Raw genomic sequence first — 23,803 nt, forward strand, 5'->3', positions numbered from 1 at the left:
TTCAGAGCATCGTTTCAGTGGAATAAGTTGCCTGAGGCAATAAGAGAATTGGCTTCAATTCATAATTTTAAAAATTACTTAAAAGCCTATTTAGGCAGTTTTTAATGTATTTGTAAAAATTGTAGAGGGTAATATCACTTGTAATGGAAATTGTGTATTTTGTTTGAGTGTTTTGTTTTGGTTTTCTGCTTTTATATAATTTTTAATATTCACATGTTTACATTTCAGTATTGTAAAACTTTACTGTAGATCTAATTGTTGTAACATTTTATTTGGAGATATTTGATGGCTTGGGCCCCAGGAATACTAGCAACCACTGTTGTGGAAGCTAATGGGGTTCCTTATAAATAAACAAATAAACAAATATTAAACAAATATGTAAGACTGCTTTCTTCCATTTGTGCAACATCTCTAAAGTTAGAAATATCCTGTCTCAGAGTGACGCTGAAAAACTAGTTCATGCATTTATTACTTCCAGGCTGGACGACTGTAATTCATTATTATCAGGAAGTCCTAAAAACTCCCTGAAAAGCCTTCAGCTGATCCAAAATGCTGCAGCAAGAGTCCTGACAGGGACTAGAAAGACAGAGCAGATTTCTTTTTTTTTTCCCTTCCCTTCATTGGCTTCCAACCAATCACAGCAGATGGCCCCGCCCCTCCCTGAGCCTGGTTCTGCCAGAGGTTTCTTCCTGTTAAAAGGGAGTTCTTCCTTACCACCTTTGCCAAAGTACTCATAGGGAGTCATATGATTGAATAATACATACTTTCTGTATGTATTATTTTAGGGTCTACCTTACAATATAAAGCTTCTTGAGGCGACTGGTGTTGTGATTTGGCGCTGTATAAATAAAATTCAATTGAGTTGAATCGAACTGGAAAGTGATCTTGAGCAAGTCTGTTCACTTCAACAACAAAGCCAGAAACCCCAAACAGAGTTTTGATTCATTTTAAAGCCTGACGCTGAGCCTTGTTCACTCCAGCTATTGTCCACCTGGGCCTCACAGGTTCTTTACCTAATAACCTTTTAACTTGATCGTTTTTAAATTACCTCCACCAAGGTGGTTTTGTTTTTGGTGGTGTTTGCATGTCATTCTCTCTACACACAATAGCCAGAAAAGTTTAAAATAAACAGTGATAAAACTGTAGGGCTGTTTTCAAGGTTTCAGTTAAACTCCAAATACAGGACTCGGGAAGTAACTTAAAAGCAGCTTTATTGCTGAAACTCAAGTAATTACAACAGGAAAACATGTAAAATTAGGAATAACAGAAAAACGTAATGGCATGAGCAATACACCAAGGAGACACACAGCTCTCTATTTACAACTGTTCTTTGTAGGTGTGTAAACCTTCCTGTAGGCTCCCAAAAATATCATTCTGTTCATCTGGACCTGACATTTTCAGTGGGAGAAGCGTTTCATCATCATCATCATCATCATCATCATCATCATCATCATCATCATCATCATCAAGTGACTTCTTCAGTCTCAGCTGACTGCAGGTTTCCAACCTTATAAACAGGACATTTGCATGATAACTGAAACCATCAGAATCAGAATCAGAAACTTTATTGTCATTGTCATGAGAACAACGAAATTAAGAATGGTCCCCGATCATTGCATCATCCCTAGCAATATCAAAATATAAATAAAACAATAAAATTCAATAAATAAAATAGATAGAATACTTAAAATACTAATAAGATGTAACAGTAAAACATTCACATACATTCCCACACACATGCTTCAGACCGTGCATAGATTAACACAAGAGTGGCGTGATGGACATTTTTTTGTAGTATTCAGATGTGTTATTGCAGTTGGATAACAGCTGTGTTTGAGTCTATTAGTCCTTGCTCTGATTGCCCTGTACCGTCTGCCTGAGGGCAACAGTTCGAACAGGGAGTGGCCAGGATGTGAGGTGTCTTTTATGATGTTTTGGGCCTTTTTAAAACAGTGGGCGTTGTGTAGAACTTCCAGTGTGGGGAGAGGGCAGCCAGTGATCTTTTGGGCGGTGTTAATGATCCCTTGGAGTGCTTTCCTCTGAGCCCCTGTGCAGCTAGTGTACCAGATGCATATGCAGTAAGTTAGAACACTCTCAATGGTGGCTCTGTAGAAGGACACCAGCAGTCTCTGTGTGATGTTATTCCTCCTGAGAATTCTCAGGAAGTACAGTCTCTGTTGGGCCTTTTTCAGCAGCTCGGAGGTGTTCACACTCCAGGAAAGGTTCTCCTCTATATTGACTCCCAGGAAGCGGAAGCTTGCCACCCTTTCTACACAGTCCCCATTTATGAATAGTGGTTGGATCTCTGCCTTTTTCCTTCTGAAGTCTATTATGAGTTCTTTGGTTTTTGAAGTGTTGAGGAGGAGGTTATTGGCCTTACACCATGACGTCAGCTGCTCCACCTCGTCTCTGTACGTAGACTCGTCTCCCTTGGAAATGAGCCCCACCACTGTGGTGTCATCTGCAAATTTCACAAAGATGTTGCTGTGGTGGCGAGGAGTGCAGTCGTGTGTGTAGAGAGAGTAGAGCAGTGGACTGAGCACACAGCCCTGGGGTGAGCCAGTGCTGAGACTCAGGGCTGAGGATGTGTGATGGCCAACTCTGACTCTCTGTCTACGGCCCGAGAGGAAGCTATTGATCCACATGCAGGTGCTGTATGGAAGCCCCAGGTTTTGTAGCTTGGCCACCAGTTTGTGTGGAAGGATGGTGTTAAAAGCTGAGCAGTAATCCACGAAGAGCATCCGCACATAGCTACCATGCTCTTCCAGGTGAGTTAATGCAGCATGGAGTGCTGTGGCTACAGCGTCTTCCGTGGATCAGTTTTTGCTCTGTAGGCAAACTGGTGTGGATCCAGGCTGCGGGGCAGGGCTGCTGTGATGTGTCTGCGGACCAGCTTCTCAAAGCATTTCATTACCACTGGGGTGAGTGCCACCGGTCTGTAGTCATTCAGGCCGGTGATGTGGGGCTTCTTAGGCAAGGGGACTATGGTGGAGGACTTCAGGCAGAGTGGGACAGTCGCCTGTGCGAGGGATTTGTTGAAAATCCTGGTGAAGATCCCAGCCAGCTGTCCTGCACAATCCCTCATGGGCCGTGAGGTCAGTTTTCATGATCATTAACATGCAAATGTGCATGTTAATGATCATGAAATATGCAAACTTTGCAAATATGCAAAATCTGTAGGGATGGGTATCGTTTAGGTTTAATCCGATACCGGTGCCAAACCGGTACTTTTGAAACTGTGCCGGTGCTTAAAGAATGGAGAACACAAAATGGGTCCAAAAACCTCTCATGTTCAGCTGTTTTTTTGTAAAAAGATAACAATGTTAGCCTTTTCTGCAGCTATGGGACATATATGGTATCACTCTTGGCTGGAAGCAGTGCTTAAACAATGGAAAAAACACCAACTTTGTCCAAAAACCTCTCATGTTCAGCTGTTTTTTTGTAAAAAGATAACAATGTTAGCCTTTTCTGCAGCTATGGGGCATATATGGTATCACTCTTGGCTGGAAGCAGTGCTTAAACAATGGAAAAAACACAAACTTTGTCCAAAAACCTCTCATGTTCAGCTGTTTTACACTTTTTCTTTGGTCATTTTAGCCTTTTTGTCCAGGGTGAAGGGAGTATCTGCCATCAAACAAGAAGACAGCCGCATGTAGCTATGATGATGTTTGCTAGTTCACCTTACATGCATTAATGTAATAACGTGGTTAGCCTACTCAACGTAACTCACACACGAACAACATTAAGCTACTCACGCAGAGAAGAACGGCTGCTGCTGCATCATCATCCTCATCATTTCTGCTACACTGGCAGGGCTAGGGGCCAGGACTCTCCTCTTCGGGTTCTTGGGGGATGTTGCTAACTCCGGGTCCGATAACAGGCACCACACCCGCAGTAGATGTGCTCGGTGTGAGGTCTCGCAGCAAGCTATCAAATACGGCGCATTTCTCGGCTTTAAAAAAACGCTATGCGTCGCCAGGTGTTTCATCGGATTTGAGGTGTTACCTCCTTTGACAGTATCACAGTATCAGCTTAAAGCACTTGTTGCTGCTGAGTTTGCATCTTTTGCTGTGAAGTACAGCCAGACTTTTAACCGCTTCGCCTTGGATATTTTTAATCTGTAGCTCTGCTCTAAAAGAACGTATGTACCTGGGCCCGCCTACTATCCTCGGAAACGTAAAACGATTGGCTAGAATCTAAAGTGTATCACAGCTCAGGAAAATAAAGCACCGAAATAAAGCACCGAAATGAGCGCTGCTTTTCAGTCTGGTTACTAATGTTTATGTCAGAACCGGCACCGGTACCCATCCCTAAAAATCAGTTTATCAAATAAAATCAGCTGTTGATCAGCTCAGTGTGACTGACAGATGATCAGAGGTGCAGAGCAGCCAGTAAAAGAGTAGATAAGCGCTGCAGCATCTACATCACAAAAGGAGACCAGACCCTCCTCACAAACACCCCCACCTTCTCAGGACCGGGCTGAAGAGAGAGAAGGACTGGAGGGCTAGCATTGGCTTCATACTTAATTCCATTTCTCAGCCACACAGTCCAGAAACCGTGTCGAGGACTCACTGTGAGTTGACCCTTCCTGTTGATCGACTCTGTGGCCACTCCTAAAGTCCACTCAGTCTTTCCTTTAACCTGAACCTCAAAGTAAAATCTGCCTGAAGAGAAACTCTGCTCTCCTTAAACATTAAACACTGAGAAAATCTCTCTGGGTTGTCTGGAAGATTTTTCTTCACATTACTGTGATACACTTGTTTTCCATCATCAGACAGGATGAGTTTAGGATGAGCTGTATCAGGATCCAGAGTCACATCCACCTCATGCTGCTGGACCCTCTTCAGCTCTGCAGCCTCAACCAGCTTCTTCTTCATGAGTTTCCTGAGTGTCTCCTCCAGCTGAGCCACAGCTCTCCCCACAGTCCCCTCATATGATGGTGGACGGACTCTGACCTCTGTCCAGTCCTTGGTGGGTGGAGCAGCTTTCAGGGACGAAAAGCTTTGGAGGAGGTGGAGGTGGTCTTCAGAGTGTGAGAGCTGCTCCACCTCAGAGCTTCTCTTCATCAGCTCAGAGATTTCCTGTTCCAGATCTTTGATGAGACCTTCAGCCTGTTTCTCTGTAGTTTCCTGTTTGTCTTCGATCTCCTTCATGAGCTCCTTCAGGCGTCTCTCAGACTCCTTCAGAGCCCTGAGGACCTGAACACCTTCTGCTTTCTGTCTGTCTGCAGCATCTTTACTCATCTTCACTGACTATTTGATCTCCATAATCTTCAGTCATCTCTTCTGGATCATCTGCTGAATCTCAGCCTCTGTCTTCTCCAGCTCTGCCTTCTTTCCTTCATATTCTTCTCTCAGAGGAACAAACTCATGGTTCTTGTGGTCTAAAACAGAGCAGAGCACACAGACACGTGTCTGGTCGGTCTAACCCTAACCCAGGTCAGACACACCAGGCAGGACTTCGGCGCCTTCAGTCTGGGTCCAGTGCAGACGTCACAGGGTCTTCTCCTGGTTTGGCAGCTTGTTGCTCTGAGCTGCTGCTGCTGGCTTTCTGCTGAGCTTCACGTCTGAACTGAGCAACCATCTCAGAGATTAATGTGTTGACCCTTAACCGAGGTCTAGTGCAGAAAGTCTCTTTACTCATGGGACACTGACACCTCTGACTCATGTCCCAGTGCTGAGTGATGCAGTTTTTGCAGACGTTGTGTCCACATGGTGTAGAGACTGGATCAGTGAACACATCCAGACAGATGGAGCACAGAAACTGATCGCAGATAGCTGACAGCAGGCGTGTCTGCACTCTGAGGGAGAAAAAAATACATTTTTTATTACATTAAAAAAAAAAAGTTTTACATTACATTTAGATTACATTTTTAAAAAGACAGAAAAAGGTGTCAGTTTTGAACTCTTTACATGTGTTTCTCAGTAGTAGATATTACTACACTTTCTGGGTAGTGTAATAGAAAATTTCCATTATTCTCATTTGAAGTATTTAAGTGCTTATGCATATGCTTGGTTGTGACACTGTAATAGACTGTTCAGTGAACGTTTCTAAAAGTAGATGAACTTATTTCAGGCTCAGCAGTTGGAGAAGACGACTCCCTTTGCAGGTGCTGATAATGCCAAGGGCACAAAACAGCATACCCGCTGTTCTGTTAGGTTTCCTAGCGAGGCGCGTGATGTGTGGTGATCAGTTTGTAAATTCCTCCCTCTTCCTTGGAATGCATAAAGGACTGGGAGCACCACTCCTGTTTCAGAGCTCGCATGACTGAACTGTGATGTTTGATGCCTGGGAGCTTGAGGGTCCTGCGCAGTATCTTAGCTGTTCCCAGGACTGCGCTCTTCTGGACAGAGATGTTGTTCCCGGGATCTGCTGGAGCCACTCGCCTAGCTTGGGAGTCACCGCACCTAGTGCTCCGATTACCACGGGGACCACCGTTACCTTCACCCTCCACATCCTCTCGAGCTCTTCTCTGAGCCCTTGGTATTTCTCCAGCTTCTCGTGTTCCTTCTTCCTGATATTGCTGTCATTCGGAACCGCTACATCGATCACTACGGCCGTCTTCTTCTGTTTGTCTACCACCACTATGTCCGGTTGGTTAGCCACCACCATTTTGTCCGTCTGTATCTGGAAGTCCCACAGGATCTTAGCTCGGTCATTCTCCACCACCCTTGGGGGCGTCTCCCATTTTGACCTCGGGACTTCCAGGTTATACTCGGCACAGATGTTCCTGTACACTATGCCGGCCACTTGGTTATGGTCTATTTGGTAAAGTAAATTGAAGTAAATCTGTTGGGCATCTTTCTTCGCCTTTAGACAATAATTCTGATGCAAAAGAGCCGAACGGGACAGGCAAAAAAACAAACAAAAAACAAAAACCAAAGATAGCGGAGGGCGTTACACAGCAGCTGTTTTGTTTGACAGCCCTATTAAAGATTAACATCAGTCTGCACAGGATGATCTGATATCCTCGTGTCGGTGTTGTTCCCACATCATCATGCAAATGTTGTTCCAGGATCAACATTGCAACTGACCAATCACATTGTTGTGACGTTATTCTTTTGCACGCCAAGCCATTCGTGCATTTATGAAATTCCAATGTTGCAAGGACAATATCAGTTCTGCTTACTGTTTATTAAAGGGTCAGGGTCAGGGTCCGTTGATTGGCGGACAGAGGCGGTTTTTCCCGAAGTCGCAAAAGTATGACGTCACAACATTCTGATTGGTCACTTGCAATGTTGATCCTGGAACAACATTTAGTATGATGATGTGGGAACAACACCAACACGAGGATATCAGATCGTGCGTCTGCACGCGCTCCAGAGAGCTTTTCTTCACATTCTTTAATTCTCACTCGCTTTTGCAACTTTGTACTTTTGTGTTACTCGCAGCAACGACTCCACTTCATTGTTAGTCCATTTGAAAAACTCGCTGCTTTTCCTGCGACGTTTCAAAGAGCAGGAAAGTAAATAAGCGGCAGACAGAAATGAGGCAGGCGCATGCGCAGCACTGGAACGTCAGCGTTTGCAGCTGTTTCAGTGTTCACGCACAACTCTGTGAAAATGACTGAAAACGCTTGTGTGGACGCGGAGCCGTGGACGTAGCTATGGCTAAGCTCTCCTGCCTGTGCTCTGGGTTTCTGCACTTGGGTTCGGTTCTGGTACTGAATACTAGAACTAGCACTGTTAACAGAAGAGTTATTAAGGGCAAACCTTTCCTGGGTGTCTTAGCTAGTGATCAGCTCCAGATAAACACCATGGAGGAACCATACGAGAACATGTCATATTACTTTATGCTGTATGTCTAAAATGTGAGGATATTATCCAGTAATATTACAATCATGTAAAATATAATTGTAGTATTGGCGTTACAACAGACGGACGACGTGTCCAGGATGTGCCCTGGCTCTCACCCAGCATCTTCTGGGACCCTGAATCTAAACAGCATTGAAGAAAACTGATGATGAAGATTGCACCACCCTTTATTTAACTCAAACTTAACTTCCTGTTTTTAAGTTCATGATAAAAATCAAGTCTGAGAAACACTGATCCTTAAAGAAGAACAGCTCTGCTAACAAAACTCTGGCCATTAAGCGACAAATACATCACAAATCTTCGTACTGCATCACAATAAAGGCCTCGAGTTCTATTGTTGTTATTGTGAAAGACTGGATAATCATCAGTGTTCAAATTCTGAGCACTAAATCACTGTGACTTTTACCTTCCACAATAATGATTCAACACAATAAAACACAGCTCAGCTTTTATTTTGAAGCTGGGTTTTGGAGAGCTGGACGTAAATGTGTCTCCAAAGCTCTCAGCTTAGCTTCTGTAGTTTAAATGTGGCTGTAAATAAAATGCAAACATCAGCCATGACGGAAACGCCACTGTGAGCTACACGATGGTTCTCTGTGTGAAAGGACTGACAGTCTCTGATTCACGGGTCTGTCTTTGAGTCTGTTGCTGCTCCGTAACGCTCTCTGTGACAAAGCTTCCTCTCTTTGTGCTCTTCCATGTCTTTATATATGTTGGTGCCACAGTGGAGAATGTTCTTCTAACATGCACGATGTTTGCAGCGTTTTCATTTACAGCTGTAAAGTAACACAACACTCACTGCAGCCTGAACGTCACATGACCACCGGGCAAGTAAGCAGAGTAGGGAGGAAGGGCGTGCATGAGAGGTGTCTGCACAGACATGTCTACTTTCTGATGAACGGGGCCATGCACTACACCAGCAGGAGACAAACCGGTCATGCTGGTATCGATCCAGTACCAGTGGATTCAATATTTGGATTGATCAGGTCACTCCTGATCAGTGCCGCAGTGAGACAGTTTCAAACAGCAGATGTTTCTACAGCGGATCTATGGCTAAATGAGCCCATTTGTATTGAACCAATGTGACTGTGACGAGTCAGCATGAAGTCATCTGAGTCATCAGAAACAGGAAGTGTGATGCACTCAGCACTGCTGCTGAGAGAAACCTGATGGACTCTGGTGAATCCTCTCTTAGACCCTAACAGGACTCGACTGCAGCTCTGCTGCTGCGCTCTCACTTTCACTTTCTTTAGTAACATGACCTCTGACTTCACATTTTTCAGGCGTTGCTCCGCCTCTACCTGCAGCTGTTTGTCTGGTTTTGCTGCCTCTTCCTTTGCAGCAATCAGCTGGTTTATACACACAGTAATGACGGCCTCAGGTGAGAAACTCACCTGGATTTCCAGCAGACTGAAAGTTTCTGGTGGCCACTGATGGAGGTCACAGGTCTGAGCTGAAATGATGCTTTAAATCAGCGGTCCCCAACCCCCGGGCCTCGGACCAGTACCGGTCCGTGAGTCGTTTGGTACCGGGCCGCGAGAGTTGAGGCTCAGGTGTGAAATGTGTGGTTTTCAGGGTTTTTATCGGTTTTCAGCGTTATTTTGTTATCGTTTTTATCGTTAACTCGGTTTTCCTGGGTCTTTTCACGTGTGTTATGAATACATTTTGCTTTTTTTCTGTACCAGTACTAGTTTTATTTTGTTGTATTTATCCGCGACACCTTAAAGGCCGGTCTGTGAAAATATTGTCGGGCATAAACCGGTCCGTAGCGCAAAAAGGTTGGAGACCGCTGCTTTAAATAAAATATGTTAGAAATGAATTCTTTAAAGCTCTGAGTTTTTGTCCTTCCAGCCTGTTCGACCTCTTTAGTTTGCTGTAAACCACAGACTTCACTACGTTTGTGGGAAACCATCACAGCACTGAATGGTTGCCAACTGTTTGACCATCAAATAAGGCCACCTCTGGCATGCCGAAGCACAACGCACAGCCAGCTGGACATAGTTTAAACATGTGCTGTATGTTCATTTCTTTTAACAAAAATGCAGTAAAATTTTGGTATTAATTTCAATCAATACCTCGTCTAAAACAAAGACCAGGACAAAATCACAGTAAAATTAGATTTTGGGGCCATCTGTTGGTCAGAAAGTGGCATTGCAACATACGGGACATTTTGCTCGGTATGATGGATGTCGCGGCTCGAACAGGACAGAAACGTAACGTAAAATAATGAAATTGACCTCCTACATGTGTAAAAATATGTACTTAATATGATCAGTAATGTTATTGTTCGATTAATCGGGCTTACAATAGTAGAAAACTACTATTACTTGGGTTAATTATGTAATTGTATATAACGGTTCTTGTACATTTAAGCCATAATATATTTAATAAAATTGATATAAAACACGTCCAAGTGTGTAACAGATTACTTGGTTTATAATAAACTCCCATCTGCTGTTCATCTTTGACTACATTAAATGTAATGTTGATTTATGTCTTTCAAAACATCCATAAAATGTTGTTGTAATTATTCTGTTAATTGCAGATCTTGTCAAGTACAAAGAGACTGATAAGAAACGAGTCCACAAACAAATCACGTGTTCTTGGATGCAAACACTGAGAAGTCCACGTACTTTGTAAAGTGCTGTAAAAGAGGAGCACAACATTTTTATTTGGCATATTTGTCCTTGAAAACATTTTTAGACATTAAAAAAATCTAATGTTGCTATAAGACCACCTCAAGATTTCATGTCAGTTTTTACTTGAAATGATAAATAAATATTTGGCCTCACTGTAAATCTCACTGTGCAGCTGTCCTTCTCACTTGCAGACCCCTTCGTGTGATCGTGTGCGTGGCTTTGTCACGTCGGTGCTACTGGTTGCTGCGCAGCGCCATCTACCATCCCATCATGATCTCTGTCCTGGAAGTGCTCGTATAATAGCAGAAGTCTCCGATGCAGCATTGCAGTATTTCTGGCTGCAAGCAGCCTCCTATCAGGTAATTCTCACCGTCAGCAAAGCCAATCCAGTGCCATGCAGTTACGAGAGCTTGTTTCAGATTTACATCTACAAGCCTTTACCTTCCCTCTGTGAGCGCAACAGCAACAGACCTTAAATACTGATCTGCATGCGTAGCTTTACATCAGCTTTTAGGCGTTCCCATCACTGATGGAAACCTGACGTCTAACCTGCCACTTTTCATATCCTCCCTGATGAACTTGATGTGTTGCAGGTATATAGATGTGTGTGCATACTGTTGAAGTGAGACTGAGCAAACACAAGGAGCATAACAGACCAAATGTTTCCATTATTTATTGTTGAAAAGTAACCATCAGAGTTTCTAAGGCAGGCACGTTCTGAAAACACAGCTCTGAGTCAAAGAAACGGACGCGAGTCGAGTCCAGACCGGCAGGGACGGACATCTGTGCTGCAGCCCGATGACGAGTCAGTGTGGGCTCTGCTGCAGGTGACGCTCACTGGCTGTGTCCCATTTAGGGTCTGCACGCTAGAAGTACGCGCACTACGTACGGTGCGCACTACGTACGGTGCGCACTACAAGTACGAGAACTGTGGAAGCGAGAGGCTTGTGAAATGGGACGGTATACGCTGTTCAGGTTGCCTAGCAACCATGATACTAACCGCGAGACACCTTACACACAGCTTTGCGTACTTCAAGCGTGCAGTCTCTTAATTGGGACACAGCCACTGTCTGCGCTCTCAAACAGGAAGTTATTTCTACGTCACACAGGAAATGAGGTCACACAGAAATGGAAAAAACTCTAAAACAGGAAACGGACGCAGATCTCTGAGACTTCGACTAGAGTTTTAAATCACGAACTCTAAACCAATGATAACTCTTAACAGGACAGATACCGACTGATTAATGAACCGATCATCTCAGCTGAGGCCTGAGCCGCACACCTGAACCTGCCGTGCTCACAGGACCTCACTGATGACTCTACCATGATTGATTAGAAAAGCAGCCGTGTTAGGATGAAGACACGTTCAGTGCAGCGAGACGAGGAGGTGATCGGGCCGCGCGTGGTCTCAGCGGACGGACGGACTCCTCCTCAGCCCATGTAGGGGTACTTCCACTCTGTGAGGGGGACGTGCGTCCGCTTCACGGTCTGCGGAGACGTCCACCTGAGGACGTAGTGAGGACCTCCAGGTTTGTCGTTTGTACCTGCCACACAAAGCAAACAGCACTAAACTTATGGTCACACGTCGTCTGGTCCTCGCTTACGTTTTGCTCGGAGTCGTTGTTTGGCGTTCCCGACAGGTAAAGTGCCCTCTGGTGGACAAACTACGTAACACGTGTAACAGGCGTTGACAAATATTTCAGACATATCTGCGATATTCTGATCAGACATAAGAAACCGTCGGCAAAACAGGAAGTACTCGAGTAAATGTACTCTGTTACGCTCCAGCTGAGGTCAGAGCAGCGGCGACGCTAACCTGAAGCTCTGGCGCCCCCGAACGGCTGCTGAGCCACGATGGAGCCGGTGGATTTGTCGTTGATGTAGTAGTTTCCCGCGGCGTTCCTCAGCACGCTGGAGGCTTCGTCGATCACCTTCCTGTGACGGAAACAACCAGAACACACAGAGTTCAAACTTCCTCTGAATCCATTGCTGTTAGAGCTCCGCCTCTTTCTCACTGTAACCCACTGACAGTCAAACAGGAAGTGGCTGAGGGCGAGCCTTACTCGTCCTTGGCGAACACGGCTCCGGTCAGCGCGTACGGCGACGTGGCGTCGATCAGCCGCAGAACCTCTCTGTAGTCCTTCTCAGGATAAACGTAAACGGCGAGGACGGGCCCGAAGATCTCCTGCAGAACACGCGTGTTCATTTAAACACGCAGAAACACGGGATCAGGAAGGCGGACACACGCAGATGCTGTGAACATGACAACATGCCATCGCGAGGAAAGCAGCTGAGGTAATAATGATGCGTGACACTCGCGGTGGGGTTTTAAAAACAACATGGACGCTCACGCAGCATCACTTCATACTTGTGCTCGCTGTCAAACATTGTGTCGCTAACAGACCTGAGACAAGCTCGTCGACACGCCTGTGCGCGCTCGCCAAGCTACATACATGAAACTGTAAACAAGGACTCATGAAGGATGCACACAGGAAGCAGGGAGACGGTTACTGCGGCCCGTACCTCGTTCATGATGGCGTCCTGCGGGTCTCTGGTCTCGATGATGGTCGGCTCCACGAAGTAGCCCTTCTTGTCGTCGCAGTTTCCTCCGGCGATGACTTTCAGGTTTGGGGAAGACTTGGCGCGTTCGAGCCACTTCTTTATCCGCCCAAACGACTGCAGGAGGTGACGAGCAAACGGGGCTCATGACGTACACCCACCGACATACTAACACTGAGACTTTTGTTGTTTCCGAGCAACGGGATGTTTACCTTGTCGTCGATCACGGCTGATAAGAAGGTGCTGAAGTCCTCGACAGGCTGACAAAACAGAGGAAATCAGTGAGACTCAAACATCACGCACTTCTTGCACTTAAAACCTGCTCAGAGCGAAACTTTAGGACCGCCCCCACGTCCTGTTTGTGGCCCACGGCTGACTGAGTCACCTGCTGCAAATCATTAACGCTCAAATAATGCAGGACGTGAGAGTGAACATGACTGCATGCTTCTGCACGTCAGGCTGAATCACCTGGATGTTCTGCTGGAGGTTTCTTCCTGTTCAAAGGGAGTTTTTCCTTCCCACTGTTGCCAAAGTGCTGCTCATAGGGGGTCACATGATTGTTGGCTTTTTCTCTCTGTGTTATTGTAGGGTCGACCTTACAGTATAAAGCTCCCTGTTGTAATTTGGCACAACTGAAAACTGAATTAATGAACATCTAATCCTGATCACTTATGAACAGCTCAGACTTTTCAAACCGCTTCTGTGTGCACGTCTGAAACGACGCTAACATCTGCAACTCGCCCACAAAACCTCAAACACGCACGGACGAATCGGCTGATACGCACAGGACACGCCACATCCACACGCGGTCAAAAGACACAGATTAATGCTGCCCGCTTCGCACAGATGTAAGCTGCGTTCAAGTCCTGGTGTAAAGCTGGGACAGCGGGCGTTTCTTTTTCCAAACACACAGAACAGCTGGTCTCCCCACCACCACAGGAGCCTGCTGGGAGAAGTCAGGGAGCAGCGTGTTTGTCACTGTGTGTCAGCCAACTCATCCCTCTGCATTTGAATAGAGAAATAATCCAGGTGATGTTAGCTTAACCACTAATCCTGAAGGCTGCTGTGTCATTTAAGAATTTAATGGGTAAATCTCTTTGTGGCAGAGCTGCTCTGTGTATTTACAACGCCTGCTTTACTTAAAAACAAACAACAGAGGAGTAGAGGAGGATAGAGGATGCCCATTTGTCCCAGTTTTACACTGGGACTTGAACTCAGCTTACATTAGTGGGTCTGTGTGAAGCCGGCACCACGACACTTGTCTCAACATGCGGGCGATTCGTCCACACGTGTCTAAGGTTTGTCAGCGAGCGATGTTAGATCCGAGTCGTCCTTCACAAAGAGGTTTTCAATGACCCGTTCTGATTCTCGGCTGACGTTATTAAAAAAGCCCAAACAGATAAAAACCAAACTGAACGTGTTACATGAAATCTGAAGCGAGCAAAGCCGCTCCTGACCACGCAGCAGCTCTCTGTACTCACGTCGCCCACTCGGATGTCCTTGTGGATGGCGAGCAGCTGCTCTTTGATCTGCGGCCACAGGCTGTCCGGTACGTACATCCTCGAGCAGGCCGAGCACTTCTGACCTCCGTACTCGAACGCCGAGCGAATGGTTCCCGTCACAACGCTCTGGACCTCCGCTGACGTGTGGACGAAGTGGAAATTCTTCCCCCCGCACTCTGAAAGCACAAAGAAGTGATGGACACGAGCTGCTTTTAAAGACAGTAGTGAGAGCAGACAGCGAGGAGCGCTCCTGACCTCCTGCCAGTCGAGGGAAAGTCCTGTAGATGTCCAGGTTCTGCGCGACCTGCTTCCAAAGACGCTTAAACGTCCTACGAACACAGAACCGTTTGTAAGAGACGTACAGGCGGAGGACGAAAGACGTTTCACTCATCAACTCTGACAAAGCTGAAAGAACCGGACACGCTGACAAATCAAGCTGAAACTGCAGTTCCACGGACATCCAGCAGAGGCGCCGGCAGCGAGTCAGCATGTTAACATTTATAACAACTGTTATAACGGCTGAATGAAAGAAGGACGAGCGTCACAGTTTTATATGCTGCTCAGTCCTTTAACAGGAGTCAGAGACAAGCTGACACCTGTGGGAGGGGACAATGTTTTTACATCTCACCTGTTTAAACTGCTTGTTATTATTAGGGGCGTGGCCTTTTTGGTTGACACAGCTTCACCTGAACTGAACCTGTGGAGTCTTCTGGAGTATTTTAATGATCTGATCAATAACTGCTGTGAGGTCACTGTACTAACAGAGCGTCCAAGAAGGCGGAGCTCCAGTTTTGGTGCACAGCGAGATTCAGAGATTGAATGTTTAGACTCTGCAGGACATTCTTGTGTGGAAACAGTCGTAAACATCCTTACGGCATGCTGCCGGTGAAGTTGATGCCTGCCAGGTGCTCCGAGGCGGTGACGGCGTCTCCGAACACGGGGCCGTCAGCGGGCAAGAACTGGATGATGTTTGGCGGCATGCCGCACTCCCTGAGGATTTTATACACAGAGTAGCTGGCAGACATGGCGGTGTCACTCGGCTTCCAGAGGACGACGTTACCCTGGAAGACATGAAAACAGTCCACAGATCAGGGAGAGATCCTCCATCAGCCACAGCTGAAACAGGACAACTTTATTAAAAAGCGAATTAATAAATACAGCTGCTTCTATTAAGAGCAGTGTCATGCTGGTCTATTATAAACAAATCAATCACGCAGCATGGATGCACTTCTCCCCAGAAGGAGCGTGGCAGTCAGGTCCGTGAGCGGCGGCACTACGGGGAAATCGTCCGGCATCTTGGAGCTTTGGGAACCTTAAACCTGAATCTGACCTGTGGGAGGTGTCGGGCGCATCACCTGCAGCCTCGCACTGTCTGTTCATTAAAGTCAGAAGAGAACGTGGAGCCACCAGTGGGCTGCACACAGTGTGAGTTAAATTCACAGTCGAACATCAGACACTGAATCTCAGCTGGTTGGTGAAGTTGCAGAGCTGCAGAAACAGCTGACGTCGCGGGACGCTCGGCCGCGTCGCTCATAACGACCCCTCGCGCCGAGTCACGCCGAGTGGAGCCAAGTGCGCGGCGGTGAAAGAGGCTTTTGTGAGTCAGCTGACACGACCACACTCACCATCAGAGCCGGGGTGCCCGCCAGGTTTCCACCAATGGCAGTGAAGTTAAACGGAGCCACAGCAGCTACAAACCCCTGAAAGAAACAAAGACATGAGAGCGGTCAGCTGCAGCCGAGCTGAGGACGAAGCACCGCCTCACAGGTCCACCTGGTTACGTGTGACACGGGAGGCGTTCCACATGTCACGTGCCCCAGAGCGCCGTTTCCTTCCACTCACGGGTTCACAGAAAAAAAAAAGCACACGCAACAAGAAAACCATCATAATCATCGCCGTGACCAGCGCTTCACAGCAGGTCCAGCGCTGGACTACACAAAATCATCGCGCTTCCACTTATGGCGACAGCAGGAAGTGATGTCATGTTGTGCAGAGTAAAATGTGTTTCTGTTGTTGCTACAGCTAACTCTCAGCCTCCTTCATACACACGGCGCTTCTTCTCGAGTCATACTGAACACGTGGCTCGCTTTAACGAGCAGGTTGTTCCAAACCAACGCCACCACAGCGTGAGCATGTGACTCCGAGTTCACGGTCAAACAGAAACAGCTGACGGTCGAGCTGTGAATTCATCAATCGTCTGCTGACGTCAGCGTTGGGACATCCCGCGTCGGGTGGCCGGGTCTCCTACGCGAGGAAGTCACGATGTAACCTGATTTTTACCTCCAGGCCTCGGTACAGCAGCGTGTTGGTGCTTCCCTCTGCGTCCAGCGGCTGCTGCCGCTGCAGCTCGATGGCGTGTTTGGCATTAAACCTGAAGAAGTCGATGAGCTCCGCGGCGGCGTCGATCTCCGCCTGCACCACCGTCTTCCCCTGAACGCCCACAAACGAGACAACAAGGGAAACAACTGTAAGGACACGCCCCTCGTTAATCCGTCACCGCCCCCCGGCTCGCACCTACCGTACCTGTCCGATCATGGTCTTGGCCAGGATCTCGGCTCTCCTGGGTCCGCTGATGACGTCGGCGGCTTTGAAGATGATCTGAGCTCGGTCCTCGACGGGCTTCAGGTCCCACTCCTTCCTCGCCGCCACAGACGCCGCGATGGCTTTGTTGATGAGCTCCTGCACGGGACACAGAGGACATGACCAAAACATACTGACAACCAGGGTTTCTGCCCCGAGAGCACGGACGCGTCACGATTAGAGGGCAGGAGTCCCGTCACGCTGCACCTCCGTCACTCAGACCTGCGATGAGCTCACCTTGTCAGCGTAGCAGAACTTCGCCACCTTGTGTGAGTGATTGAAGGGCTGCAAGAGGAAAGGAGAGAGAGCGGTGACCCCTCAGCGTGCGCTAAAGGTAAACGTGACCAGACTGAGCGACCAGCGTTTCCTCACAGAGAGCTGGTATCTGATGTCTTTGGTCCACACGTGCTCGTCTCCCACCACACACGGGATCTCCTCCGTCCTCCCCTTCAGGCTCGCCAAGGCCTGCAGACACACAGCAGGGAGTAAGGAGTGAGAGGGGTGAGGGAGGGGCGAAGGAGTGAGAAGAAGGAGAGGGTGAGGAGGAGCAGAGTGAGCTCAGACCTTCAGCAGCTCCACCCTCTCATGGCTGCCCTCTTTGAAGCTCAGGATCGGCTCATTCTTCACCTCCACAGCTGCACAGGGGAACGTCTTAAACCTGCAAACACACACACACACACACACACACAGACACAGACACACACACACACACACACACAGACACAGACACAGACACACACACATCAGGGTACATAAAACCAGCCTGGAGCAGCTGGATTTGAGCTGATCAAACTGGTCCCACTGGGAGGATGCTGGACTCCTGAACTGTGCAGCTAATCAGTAACCAAAGACACACACACACACACACACTCCTCGTACCTATGGTACGACAACTTTTCTCCGTGCCCCTGGTACACTGCGCAGAAAAACCTTGCCACACACACACACACACACACACACACACACACACACACACACACACACACACACACACACACACACACACACACACACACACACACACACACACACACACACACACACACACACACACACACTCTCCTCTCTGCAGCTTTTCTGCTGTCACAGGGATGAGCTGACTGAAGGGAAGCCGTCTGTCAGGACCTCCATGTCTTCACGTCACAGCTTCTTCTTCTTCTCTGCGACCCCCTAATGTGTCGCCCCCCCCCACATGTCAATCACACGCATCCTTCCTCCTATTGGTGGTTGCATCAGTTGCCGCGGTTTCCCGAGCGTCTCAGAGCACTGACATTACAGACTTACATGTTTCTCTGCTGGGTCTGTTGTTTATCTGTGCAGGTGTGCGTGAGAGGAAGATGAACCGAGGCCGTTGTAGAGCCGCGCTGTTTGCTGATGTTTCTCACGACCTGGTTATTCCAGCTGGATCCAGCTGAGCCGGATCGCTGCAGCGCCTCCTTCATCTATGATTAACCCGTCTGAACTCTGAGCAGAAGGTCGGCCAGCTGCTGTTTGCATTGGAGGAGGAGGCGGCGACACGCCGGCTGGCGGCATGTCGGGCATTCACACACACCCATGTGGCTCTGCGGCCCAAACGATGACAGCAAAATGAATCTGAGCCCGTTCAGTGAAACTCATGCGAAACGCAGTGGATGACCTTAACGAGCAGGTAATCCCGTGTAGCAGTACCTTAACGTTAACAAGCAGCTCTTCTGATTTTGATTAACACACGTGGCGTTCGTGTGGTACGTATGTCAGGTTGAACTTCAGAACTGACCTTAATGTAAAGACTCAGGATTGCCACATACAGAGGTTACCCAGGCGAGGCTACAGATTCACCTGGAGCTCAAATATCATCATTTCACTCAGACAGGACAACAAAACCATCCATAATTCAGAATCCTCATCACTCCTATTTTGAAAGCTCTGTTGCTACTTAATTGCACTGTAAACCCAGAGTCATCGACACCCCTGAAACTCCCCGTTTTAACGGCCCACATAAGGCCGGTGTGATCTGAAGAGAGCCCGCGGTGCCACGTGTGCTTTTAATGTAAATGACTGACTGTACAGGTGAACGTGTCATTACACGTGCACTGCAGGCCACGCCATAAAACCAGGCGGTGAAGGCAGCATGACATCGATACTCCAAAGCTTCCAAGGTGCATTTTCCTTGAACCACTGCTTCAGTGTGGAAAATCACATGTGACCAATGAGGTCCCCTGAATAAATCACATGATTGGTCGAAACCGTCGATAACGCTTTGTATCGCCTCAGTGCCGTGTGAATGTGCGTTTTTGAAAGCTGGAGACATTTTCAACAAGAAAAGAAACAAAAACAGTGGAAAATGATTGTTTGTCATTAAAATCTCGATCCCATGGAAACAACCACACCATCCCTCACATCCTCCGTTTCCCCGGCACGCCTTCTTCAAACTACTACATAACAGCAGTTTACAGAATCCACAGACCATCCATCTTTGCAAAATTGTGTTTCATCGTCCACGCAGACCTTCATTACACTCAGCACCATTAGTTCAACATTGTTACGCTGTCTCCTTTTTCACCACTAGATGTCACTGAAACGACGCTTTGCATGAATGAACCGATTTTCAGTACAGTTGGTGAAATGGTTCATTGCTGGTTCATTGCTTTATTTGCGCAGCACTACACGGCTGAAGGGTTTCTTCCTGTTCCCACTGCCACCAAGTGCTTGCTCATGTTATTCACCTCACGTTATAAAGCTCCTTGAGATGACTGTTGCTGTGATTACTGTACAAATAAAACTGAATTGAATTTAGGTATTTTTCCACGCCCTCCGGCCTGGACTGGTCCCTTTGGTTGTGGCTCCTGGAACCAGCTGTTTGACACCAAGTTTACACACTGACTTCTTTATCAAATGTTTGTAAGATATCTTGTTTGTTTTCATCTGAGCCTCTCGGGTAAACACACCTTTCAGGTAAATGGCGTAATAAAATGTATTCTTAAAGATCTTCCGGGATTAATGGAGTGGTACCCAGATGGCACCACCGGAGGTGCGAAAGGTAACTGTTGCCCTATCATATATGTATGTGCTCTTAATCTGAAAGGTATAAATACGGAAGTGTGTGAGGAAGGCGTGTGCCTCTGAAGTAAAACTCTAACAACGTGTATGTGGTTTATTCCTCCATGAGATGTGCGAGTTACCACGGTATTTCTGCCCTAGAGAATGGAACATCCAACAGTAACAATGTCTAGCAGGTGTCTTCTTACATGTGCTCCCTTCCATTTCCCTGAATGTGTTGGATTATGAAAGTAGTATTAAACGTACAGTACTTGAGTAAAAGTACTTGGTTCAAGTTTGTGTGCAGTCAGTTCAGGCAGCAGCTGCCGGTCAGGTGTCATTACATAACCTGTAAACCTGTCACAAGCGACCCACTGGACCGTTACCGCCCCACACGACCAGCCTGGACCTCCACGCATGATCCGTCCCGTTACAGCATCGGTTATCGATCAGGTTATCGGAGTCGGAGGCCCTGAGGAGGCTAATTAGCTAAATGACATGCTGCAGAACTCAAGGAGTCTCGTGCGGGAGACATGCGCAGACCTACCCCCTCCAGGACCGACACACGGCCGCCCTCACGTGGAGCATCTTCCCGCCACAGGCCGCTGATTCACGCTGAAGGAAAAAGCCTATAGACCCGCTAGCAGAGCCGATCTGGCCGGAGAATGGATCAATAAACGATCGGAATCAACTTTCAGGTAACACCGACCCCCCCTCGTCGACTACACACACATCCCAACTCACTGCGACCGGGAAGGGGACACTGGTTTACTTATATCGTTCAAGTGCTTCACGCTGTCGCTACGCATTGGTGACATAACTCTACTTTACTAACGTGTCACTAGAAAACCACTCTTAATCTCTCAGATTGGACTAAAGAAGAGCAAATATGTTTACAAACCTTCAGGAATCATAGATCCCCCCTCCCCACTACCTACGATGGAACCTTCCACAGGCGAATCTGCCATTGGCTACTCAGTAACCAATAAAAACAGGGTTAGGGTTAGGGTTAAAACAGGTCAGCCAATCAGAGGCCATATTCCAGGGGTCGGAACGAGGCTCCATATTTAACAATGTTCTTGATCTTTCGGTCAAGTCTGCAGTGTCTCTCTGATAATTTATTTGATTGTATTTCATATTTAATATTTTTTTTATTTTATAGATACTTTTGCGCTTCATTATTAAAATTGAATTGTATAGTATTAACTTAAATTAAACAGAAATTGTATTTTTTTTAAGTTAAGTATACAACTCAACATGTGTTCTGTATTTTAAATAAATCACATGCACATTAAAGTGGCCTCTTTCATGGCTGTCCTGTTCATATTTGTGTTGGGCTGGCTCCAGTCCTGAGGTTCACTGGACTTGTGAAACCAGGAGGAGCAGGTGGATTATCTTTCTGAGAAGAGCTGCTGAAAATAATCAAATACTTTATTCTGATTCTGACTAAATGGTGGCCATGAACGATGGCTAAGTTATGAGTGCCAAAGATGAAGCACGTTGGCTCTCTGAAGTCATGCTGTCATTTACGTCATGAAAACGTTTATTTAATCCTGCTGTCATCTGCGTGAACTGCAGTCAATAATGACACAGAAGGACCACAAGATGGAGACATAAACCTCTGACTGAACTCAAGACGAGACGAGATCTTTTATTATCCACAGGTTCTCAGGTGGAGTCTCTTGAAGTAAAGCCAGGTGTGCCCTCTGAACATTATTACTGCATATGCACAAAAACAATGCTTTGATTTGAAAGGTTCAGAGAGAGTTTAATGACTCCATCAGTTATAATTTCTGACCAGTTTAACCAACTAATGATTATTCTTATATTTTCATATTCATATCTTCCTAAATGTTCTTGTCTCACAGTTTTCAGCCTACCACAGAGTCACAGTATATTTTAACGTGTGTTTGATGCTGCATGTAAGACTGTTTTAAATTTATCTGCTGCTAGCATTTATATTTAAAGCTCATAATACATAATATTATATATGTAATAATATTTAAAAACGTTAATTTAACTTTTTAATTGTATTTGTATTTAATTGTGTTTTGATCAGCCATAAACTAACGACGACACACCTACACACACACACACACACACACACACACACACACACATTTCTGCCTTCGCGTTTTTTCGTCTTTGCCCTTCTTGTCCCAGTCTGCCCTCCGTACCGTGAGAGGCGTTAACAGCAGATAAGACTCCGGTGTTGTTGTGAAGATTAGGTTCTTATCGCCGATATCCAGCGGCTCAATTCACAACTATCAGCCGGACTACCAGAGCTAGCGGCGGGTACAGCGGAGCAGCGGCCCGTCCGAGCAGCCGGAGGCGGTGAGTGTCGCTGTCATTAGCCGCTAGCTGTTAGCCTGCTACCAGCTGTGTGACATGTAACTGCCTACAGCCGAGCGATGCTCGACTGATGTGTCCAGTGATTACCTCGACACTCAGCCCCCAAAGTCCCGCCGACAGGGTTATAACGGACCGGTCTGCCGAGCCTCAGTGCTCCGGTGAGCTAACGGGGGTCAGGGGGCATGCTAACAGCCGAGCTAGCTGTGCTTCATCATTGCTCAGGGCTACCCCGAGACTACACTTCATCATCAGCTGTATGTAGCAAGGTGATAAAAGTACATAATATTAGACCTAGGAGAGGGTAATCGCAGTGTATCAGTTACATACAGTTAAAGTAAATCCAGCATGATTAAATTCTTTAGGCAGTAAAAGTACACAGGTAGGATTGGGGCAAAGTAGTAAAAGTACACGGTAATGACTCAGAGAGGGCAGGAGATGTTTATGTCAGGTGCCAGGCGCTCTCCTGAACATGTGGCTGCTGTTTGTGACACAGCTGCCTTGCCCTGTGCTGTGATTGGACACGACGATGGTGGTGGTGTTTACAGGTGTGTCTCTGGCAGCAGTGTGTGGGTCAGGTGGCTCCAGTCAGACACCATGAGTTCTAAGGGAGGCGGCACCGCTCTGACCCGCCGTAACTACAGGCTGGCGTCAGACATGGACAAGCCGAGATCCACAGGTATGAATGCTCAGTCACTTCAGCACGTACCCACCACTCCTGCCCTCCGATTGGTCTGTCTGAGTCAGCTGTCCCTCTGCCAGGTATCGTGAACGAGAAGATGCTGAGCGACTACCTACACCATGTGTTTCCCTCCACCAAACAGGGACCCACACTGGCCTCGCTCAGGTAAGCTCATGCTGTGACCCCCCCCCCCCCCCCCCCCTCTGATGCACATCTCTGAGCAGGTAAGAGGCGAGACCACCATCAGGTTCAGTTTTTACAGCTCTAAACACAAACTGAACACAAACTGATTTTGTTTCTATTTTAAATGTGCGAGGCTGTAAAACTGAAACCAGACGCAGGAATGAGGCCGACGGTCACAGCTGCTGCTTACTCTGAGTGTGTGTGTGTGTGTGTGTGTGTGTGTGTGTGTGTGTGCGCGCACACGTGTGTGTGTGTGTGTGTGTGTGTGCGTGCGCGTGTGTCCTGAGTTCCTGTTTAGTGACTCAGAGCCTCGTTATTTAAGCCGGCCAGGTTCATGTTACCTTCAGCAGCTTTAAAAACACACACACACACACACACACACACACACACACACACACACACACACTCGGATACAATTCATGAAATCTAAAAACAAACATCAACGTTTTAATCATGTAAAACTTTTTTCATTTGTTT

The 23,803-nt window shown here is 47.0% G+C and overlaps 2 protein-coding genes and 1 pseudogene across 9 annotated transcripts in view; 1 reads left to right on the plus strand and 2 right to left on the minus strand.

The window, feature by feature from the left end:
• Positions 1-1,543: 1,543 nt before the first annotated feature.
• LOC113021623 (nuclear factor 7, brain-like) lies at positions 1,544-5,832 on the minus strand (annotated as a pseudogene). Its single transcript, XR_013909124.1, has one exon. The product of XR_013909124.1 is annotated as a nuclear factor 7, brain-like (transcript).
• Positions 5,833-11,110: 5,278 nt separating this feature from the next.
• aldh4a1 (aldehyde dehydrogenase 4 family, member A1) lies at positions 11,111-20,849 on the minus strand. Of its 2 annotated transcripts, none has more exons than XM_026166586.2 (15): positions 20,660-20,849; positions 17,659-17,752; positions 17,467-17,559; positions 17,332-17,379; positions 17,038-17,193; positions 16,795-16,944; positions 16,140-16,214; positions 15,388-15,575; positions 14,770-14,843; positions 14,494-14,690; positions 13,225-13,272; positions 12,977-13,129; positions 12,517-12,638; positions 12,270-12,388; positions 11,111-11,997 (listed from the first exon to the last, which is right to left on the minus strand). In XM_026166586.2, the coding sequence occupies exons 1-15, from the start codon at positions 20,698-20,700 to the stop codon at positions 11,885-11,887; spliced, it is 1,671 nt and encodes a 556-aa protein (XP_026022371.1). In that variant the 5' UTR covers positions 20,701-20,849; the 3' UTR covers positions 11,111-11,884. The 2 variants fall into 2 exon arrangements, with proteins under 2 accessions (XP_026022371.1, XP_026022370.1); XM_026166585.2 differs by lacking the exon at positions 20,660-20,849 and adding an exon at positions 18,379-18,973.
• Positions 20,850-22,456: 1,607 nt separating this feature from the next.
• The window catches only part of rnf123 (ring finger protein 123), a 113,668-nt gene continuing 112,321 nt past the window's right edge, over positions 22,457-23,803 (plus strand). For 2 of the 6 annotated variants that reach the window (XR_013908942.1, XM_080301107.1), the window contains exons 1-2: positions 22,457-23,140; positions 23,224-23,308. Coding sequence is in view for 3 of the 6 variants with exons in the window: in XM_080301107.1 (XP_080157233.1) it covers positions 22,879-23,140; positions 23,224-23,308 (347 nt within the window). In the remaining 3 variants the exon portion in view is untranslated. The remainder of the gene's footprint in view (positions 23,141-23,223; positions 23,309-23,803) is intronic. The other 4 variants (XR_013908943.1, XM_080301105.1, XR_013908944.1 and 1 more) reach the window with 2 other exon arrangements.

This window comes from Astatotilapia calliptera, chromosome 5 (assembly GCF_964374335.1).
Source record: "Astatotilapia calliptera chromosome 5, fAstCal68.1, whole genome shotgun sequence".
NCBI classification, from domain to species: Eukaryota; Metazoa; Chordata; class Actinopteri; order Cichliformes; family Cichlidae; genus Astatotilapia; species Astatotilapia calliptera.